Below are 7744 nucleotides of genomic sequence, written 5' to 3'. Positions count from 1 at the left end.
CCGTGCCTACCCTGTCATCTGGGGCCAAGAAAGACTCAGTTTGTTTTTCCCCTTGGCAGTCTAAATTCCGTCTGTCTTTCTAGGCCTTGTCCAGATTCTACGGATTTCCAGTGACTCAGATCTCCTTGGGTTTCCCCAGCTACGACGTGTGGTGGTATAGATTTGACGGTCATGTTTTTCTTGGCCACAAAAGCCTCTCAAAGGCATCTCGAGTCCTTCCATAGCCCGAACCGTCTGGGCTGGCCTCCTTTCCTGTGGGACCTCGTGTCTCCTCCTCCCAGACATTCGGGTTTCCTCACGTCTCCGTGAGCCTCGCTTTTGCACGCGTCTGGGGCTTTCCACTCTGACCTCCTGGCCTCACCTCTTCTTGCTTTCTTGTTCTCGTGGCTGCACTTTCACAGATTAGTGCCTTGTTAGCACAGAGGCATCTTGTCTGGGAAGCTATTACTCTTACCCGGGACCTTTGTGGGTTTTTTCCTCTGTCACAGTGTATGCCCCAGCTCAAAAATCCAAACCTGTTCAGTTACTCAGTTTAAACCCTACTCTTCTGTAAGATTATATGAGAAAAAAAAAAAAGGCAGGGTTCATGTCTGTTCTGTTCAATATTTTGACCTCCTGAACTCCCAAGCTAGTTTTCATGCGACTGAAAATGCCCTGTAATTATTTATGGGTGGATGCACAAACAGAAATGCTTCAACCCACAGGACTCTGGTTCACTGAGCCGTGCCCTGCACCGAGGTGTTCTGTAACTGTCTCTGTGGTTCTCAGACTTAGCGTCTAAATATTCAGTCATAGACGGGAGAGGGACTCCCACTAGGGGAAGTGATGGAGGGCCAGGGCTACGGGGGTGAAAAGCTGATTCATTGTCTTCTGTGCCGTAACCACCACCGTGTAACCCATGCTCCAGAGGAGAGCGCCACACTCCTGGCAGCTCACGGGGCTCTGGTGACACTGGTTAAGCCCAGTTGGTAACAAAGTGGAAAAAAAAAAAAAAACACCAAAAAAAAAGAGACAGGAACAGAGAGTGGAGATTTGGTGGGAGGAGAGGGTCTTGTGTAGGTTAGAGGGTGGTGGGCCATTGTAACCAGACCGTATTACATTCGTGTGTGAAACCATCAAAAAAACTATTAATTAAAAAGTCTTTGTGAAAAAAAAAGTCTTTGTGATTCTTTTTATTTTGCACTGTAGGAAATTTTAACAAGCTCCGTACAGTTCATGAGAGTAGCCGTGCCCTGACATACGCTGGGGCCCTCAGAATGAATCTGTTCCACCTTGGCTAAAGGTCAGAGAGCTCAGACCTGTTCTTGCTCCTTCAAGGTTGTAGGACAGGATGCTTGACCTAAGTAGTGGTTACAGGACGTTCTGCCTGGGCAAAAGTATGTTTTGACCAAGGGTGTGGTTTGATGTTTGGAGAGGTGAGGAGGAAATTGCTTTGTTCGTTCTTTGTATCATGGTAAAGAAGTCCTTTGCCATCCCCCTTGTGACTGGGGTATAGGAAAACTTTGAATAATGAACTCGAGGCTGAATGCAGTATTCCCTGGATGCTCTACGGATTCCCTCTGTTGTCTCTTGTCTATTCCTCTCCTCAATCCACATCCCCTCCTCTGGAGCACAAGGACCCATAGGGCTGGACCCAACAGAAATCGTATTTTGGGCCACTGCAGGCAGAGACACTGGGCCTTCTTGCTGCCCCACAAGTGATTTGGTAGGTGTGGGAGCTATAGTAACAGGGTACTGCTTAAATATGATCAGAAGTGTTCTTCACTTGTTGTCATCAAAACTACTTTTGGAGACTCTAAACTGTTCCCCCCTGATGTGGTTATGGTGTGTGTGTGGGAAAGCGTGGATTAGGGAGGTTAGCATCAAGCTGGAAAAGCAGGGGCTGGAGCTTTACCATTCTCAGTTCCAAAGTGGGGCAGGCAGCAGGGCTTCATCAGCCATGGGCACAGACGGCACAGACGGGCGAGACTCAACATCTGGTCCTTCATGAAAAATTCCTGTGTGCACCGAGCCGAGAAAAGACTGTGCTTTCCATTATTAAAGGGACCAGAATTAATTCTCCTCTGTGTCTCATCTTCTGGTCATTGGCGAATGACAACACTGTCCTTATAATGTCAGATGATAACAAATGCCTGGCTGGTTGCCACTGGCAACTTGATATATTGAGAGCATGTGTGGGCAGAGGTGGTAGGCCCTCTGCTGTCCTGATGAGAGCATTTACCCCTGGCAGATTTGGTGACCCCCTGGCAGATTTGGTGACCCCCCTGGCAGATTTGGTGACCCCTGGCAGATTTGGTGACCCCCTGGCAGATTTGGTGACCCTCTGGCAGATTTGGTGTCCTGTCAGACAGTGATGTGTGTGTGTGTGTGTGTGTGTGTGTGTGTGAGAGAGAGAGAGAGAGAGAGAGAGAGAGAGAGAGAGAGAGAGAGAGAGAGACCTCAAGTTCACCTTTAGTAAGGTGAATTTGTTCCTGGACTATGGCAACCCAGGCCCTAGTGCCAGTCCATAGCTGGCCTACTGTGCATGACCCAGCTAGGTGAGGGGTAAAATACCTGTATCCATCCAATCATCAGGGCCTCAGGGAAATTCCCAATCCCATCTAGACAGCAACCGTAAGCCACGTGTCAATTAAATTCTTTAGACAATTTCCACCAGGGTGGGTGTAGTGATATTTTGTTGATTTTTTTTTTAACAAATAAAGCTTGCCTGAGGATCAGAGTGCAGAGCTAAGCCACTAGAGGCCAGGGAGTGGTGGCACACACCTTAAGTCCTAGGACTCAGGAGACAGAGGGATCTCTGTTAGTTCAAGGCCACCCTGGGCCACACAAAATTGAATCTATCTAAAACAGAATTCAGACAAAGGAGCTCCCAGCACTTGGGATCCCACTCCTTTAATCCCAGCACCAGGGAGGTGGACACAGGAGTGATATGGCTGAGCAAGAGAGGACTATAAGGCGGGAGGAGGCAAGAGCTCATTGCTGTCTGAGGTTTGGTGGAGACAGATGCAGTCTGAGGACAGGATCACCCCTTGTGGTCTGAGCATCGGTAGAGGTAAAAGGTCTTTCTAGTGGCTGACCTCTCTGCTTATCGGATCCTTCAGCTTTCGTCCTCTAATATCTGACTCCGGGTTTTATTTATTAAGACCAATTAGAATTTGAGCTCCAGGGGGGTGAGACAGGCACTGAGGAGGAAGCTCTGGCAAGGATAGCAGGGAGTAGCAGAGCTCCTGTTGGCTTCCGGAATGCTGGACACCCACAGATTAGGCCTGATGGACCCTGGAAAGCAAGGCATTCTGGGTGCTCAGGCAGGGGGAGGGACTAACAATTCTCCACAGGAAGACACTGAAGACCAATTTAACTGTATCACTTTCTTGACTTTGCATTGGGCGTTTTGACTTCAGAGCTAATTAAATCAATTCGTCATCTTTTGTGGAACAGATAAATGGTATTTAAATGCTGGTTAGCCTAGAGGACATTTGCGTCATTAAAATCCAGGCAGTGGGCCACCTAAAATGCGTAGGTGAACGTTACGTTGCAGCAAGTTAAATGCCTGTAAGTGGCAAGGCTCCAAGCATTTCTGTGGCTGCCTCTGCCTTCTGTCGGGTTGTACTACACTTCTTCACTCTATACTCACGGGAGAAACTGCATCTCCACTAGGATTTTCTCCAACACTGTGTTCCTGCAAATGAATTCTTGGCTTAGACACCAGTACTATGTTGGGCAAAGAACACATGTTCTGCCTACATCTCAAGGGCCTGAGTGATTTCTTTTTTTCAAGGAGCTGTTTTCTTACCTGTAGGTTTAACTTCCCTAGCCACAGATGAATGGATCAGAAAAAGTGGCAGACAGATGACCCTTGATAACAATTGACCTTACCTTTCTAAGGTTGGTGGTGATGCGCTAGGTCTAACACCCCCTCCTAAAAATTTCAGCTTAAGATATAAGGGCCAGGTAGCTGGGATACTGTGGTGATATCTTGTTTGTACAAATAAAGCTTGCCTGAAGATCAGAGGGTAGTTAGCCACTAGCTAAACATAGAGGCAGACCTGGAGGTCTATACAGACAGACAGTGTAATTGAAAAATTAAAAATGCTGCGGATCCCCGAGTAGCTTGCTGCGGGATCCCGAAAGCAGCCAGTCCCAGGCAGGGACGGTGCACAAGACCACGTGACAGGTCTCTGAAGGTGGCTGGTCCCTGGCAGCAGCAAGCCATGTGGCTGCTGGTGGGCGAGAGATAGATGGATAGGCACACCATGCAGAGTGAGATTGGATATTTATTTAGTGGTTATGGAAGGAGGGGAGAAGGGGAGAAGAGCAGAGAGAGAGGGAGAGAGAGAGAGAGAGAGAGAGAGAGAGAGAGAGAGAGAGAGAGAGAGAGAGAGAGAGAGAGAGAGAGAGAGAGAGACGGAAACTGCCTCTCCAAGAGGGAGCTGGAAAAGAGAATGGCTTGTGGCTGGAAGCTGAAGATCAGCTTGCCTCAGTGGATGGGGGAGGGAGTGGGCGTGGCTTGTCTCTTAAAGAATCAGAATAACCTTTATAGACAGGAAGTGGCGTGGCTGGGCAGAGAGAGGAAGTGATAGGGTGGGAGGAGACAGGAGCCTACTCTCTTTTTGGCTGGGAAGTTTAGTAGGTGTTGTGCCTAGATTATGACCCCCAGAGAGAGAGACCACCAGAGGGGTCCAGACTGTAATAAACAAGGTTTAATCAGCATAATACAAACATGTTTGGAACTCATTTTCATCCCCGTTACAACAAGGTAGAGAGGAGTTGTATCTCCTCTGTGGGGGTAAGCTTTTAAAGACATAACTACAAAGAGAATCTTTGAAGATGCTTTGGCATGGGTACAAGGGCTTTGCTCCCTCCCATTCTGTTAAGTTAGCCTTTTCCTTGTTTTTAGAGCAAGGCCACTGTCCTTGAGTTAGACCATCTTTATTAGCTTGTACCAGGTGGCTGGCTGGGCTGAGCTAAGTGACCTTGTGCTTGGAATCTCCTGGGTGGGAGAGGGGAAGGCCACTATTTTCCTGGGAAAACATTCTGCTAGGAAATTTCTTCTTGCCCCTTTGAGAATAAGGGATGAGGGTCCCACAGTAGGTAAGGTGGCTGTGGTTTTGTTCTTCCATCTCTCTGATCTCTCGGCATTTCCCCTATATCTGATTCCTGGCTCATTATTAAGACCTATTAGAACTCATGATACAGGATGCCTCGGAGAAGCCTGTAAAATCAGGAAACAAGACAAGTCACAGAGAAGCAGAGACTTGAGTGAGCACTATGGGACTGGAGGGAGCATAGAAGAACAGGAGAGGTTGTCGGCTGGTAGCAGCGGATGAGAGCTGACTCTGTCTTGGCAAAGGATAACCCAGAGAATGCAATCTTCTGTAATGGGTGTGCAAGTGAACGTCAAAAGATTAAGGGCCTTGCACAAGATTGCATGGCTGTGTGGGGTAGGAGGTTTGGAGTGAGGCCCTAAAGTGTCTTAAGCCGCATTTTCCTAGGCTGACCATTAACTATTGGATAGCAGTTGGTGTGTTCTTTACTGGGGAGACTGTTTCTACTGCACCCAGCGTTCCTTAGTTGCCTGTAGGGGTGAGGCCTCCGGGGCTTTTTCACCCATCCACCTTAGTGTGTCTACTGCTGTTGTCCTTGTTCAGCCCAGGTTTAGGCAGCAATGTTGTTGAAATTTTCTGGGCGTAGTTTCTGATTTTTTTTTTATCAGACCAGAAACACATATCAGTAACATGAAATAGACGGAGTGGGTTATATTTAGGAATATATACATATATGTATATGACAACATTTAATGAAGAGGCTGTGACTTTGAACAGAAAGGAGGGATATATGGGAGATTTTGGAGGGAAGAATGGGAAAAGGGAAAATGCTGTAACTATATTAAACTCTCAAAAAAAATAAAAGAAACAGCAACAACAATAATAACATTCTTCTACTAGCAGACCCCTGTTGTCTTTCTCTTTTTTTAAATTATTTTCTTGAAAATTTCTTATATGACTATGATGGTATTTACATCATCGTAGTGATATTTCATTTGTATTTTAATAAATAAAGCTTGCCTGAAGACCAGAGAGTTAAAACAGCCACCCTGGTAAGCCCAACATACCAGTGTTGTGGGAGGTCCTGTCTGCTTCTCCAGCCAATAGCTGCTGAGATACCAGCCCATTGGGGTGTAGTCTCTCCCCTTTAAAAAAAGCGGCCAGGCAGTGGTGGCACACACCTTTAATCTCAGTAGCCACACTAGTTTGCCGTAGAAACCAGCGGTAGTGGTGCATGCCTTTAATGCCAGCCCTAGAGAGGAATATAAAATGGGAGGAGACGGCTCTCACTCACCGTCTCATTCTGGGATTCCTGGAGGCAGATAGCCATTTTGGGTTGGGGTCAAGGTAAAGAGCCAGTGGCTGACTGTTTTGGTTTTCTGACCTTCAGGTTGAACCCCAATATCTGTGTTAGGTTTTTTATTAATTGTGCTACACGTCATATTCTTCCCTCCTATCCCCTTCCATCCTCATGTCCCTCTACACTCACTCTCGACTTCGTGGCCCCTTTGCCTTTGATTATATGTAATATATATAGAATCATGTGCTGCGTGTGTGATATATATGATGTATATCTCCTACTTAGTCTGTTTAGTGTTCTCATGCACATGTCCTTAGGGATGAACACATGAGGTGTGGCTATATCCTTCCTAACAGACTTCTCAGAGGACTTCAATACCCAGGGCTGTCCTGTGACCGCCTCTAGCAGTTGGGCATTCTGGGATGGCGAGAACATTACCTAGGGTGCAGTGCAGGGCAAATCAATGGAGGGGCTCAATAGCAGCTTCTGCTATGAGGGCTTCCCCTACCCTTCCAGAGTCACAGCTCCTGAAATGAACTTCTCTCTTCCTTTTCATGCCTTTGCCTAGGGGAGAAGCCTGGGACTGAGCCAGAGGAGGTGAAGCTTCAGCATGCCAGCAAGCAGATTGTACAGAACGCCATCCTGCGAGCCATGCAGCAAGTCTCCCAGGAGAGCCTGCGGAGGGAAGGCAGACCCAGTGACAGCCGGGCCAGGGGCCAGCTGGGAGGGTGCGAGCTGACCAAGAAGCACGAGAAGAAGTAATAGGTGCTGGCTCTGGCTCTTGTCATCCCGGTTTCTGCCTTTTCTGGTAGTGTAGGACGTGCCACCAGATGTCGCCAAGAGGCAAACCAAAGTGTCATGGATGCCCATCAGTAGGATGAGTTCATGCTCGTCTTTGTGACAAGCTGTGGTTTGCAAACCTGTGTTAGGGACTCTTCGTATATCTGTGGGGAGACTGGGAGCAGCTGAGCCAGATGTGGGTTTCACACTGCAGACGTCATTTTGTAACACAACCTATTTTCCTATTTCTTTTTTTAAAAAAAGGATTCTACGTCATATTTATTTATGCATTTTTTCCCATGAATTCAACCAGCGGTCTTTATTGCCCTTCTGAGTCACTGAGGGTGGTTCTGTGTTCTTCATAAATATTAAAAGACACACTAGAAAGATGAGGGACTGGAGCTTTAGCCCTGTTCAAACAGACAATTGGTGACTTTTCTGCTGGAGAGTTCAGGTTCAAGGTCAAAGTGCGCAGAGCAGAATCCAGCCCCAGCCCTGTACTAGAGCTTATGTTTATATTTCTCCAAGGAAGGACTGTGTTTATGCCGTGTGAGACCTCAGTCTTTTCTCTGTTCTCGGAGCTGTTCGCTGGCATTTACCTTCTGTGCAGAGATCTGGT

The 7744-nt window shown here is 47.3% G+C and overlaps 1 protein-coding gene across 1 annotated transcript; it reads left to right on the top strand.

Moving 5' to 3' along the window:
- The first annotated feature begins 825 nt into the window (after nt 1-825).
- Akain1 (A-kinase anchor inhibitor 1) lies at nt 826-7507 on the top strand. Its single transcript, XM_050166228.1, has 2 exons — nt 826-964; nt 6914-7507. The coding sequence occupies exons 1-2, from the start codon at nt 826-828 to the stop codon at nt 7105-7107; spliced, it is 333 nt and encodes a 110-aa protein (XP_050022185.1). The 3' UTR covers nt 7108-7507.
- The last annotated feature ends 237 nt before the right edge of the window (nt 7508-7744 follow it).

The sequence above is a fragment of the Alexandromys fortis genome, unplaced genomic scaffold, assembly GCF_014885135.2.
Source record: "Alexandromys fortis isolate MF-2015 unplaced genomic scaffold, M_Fortis_MF-2015_v1.1 scaffold_143, whole genome shotgun sequence".
Taxonomy (NCBI): domain Eukaryota; kingdom Metazoa; phylum Chordata; class Mammalia; order Rodentia; family Cricetidae; genus Alexandromys; species Alexandromys fortis.
The sequence above is the reverse complement of the archived record's forward strand: the minus strand, read 5'-3'. Positions and strand labels throughout refer to the sequence as shown.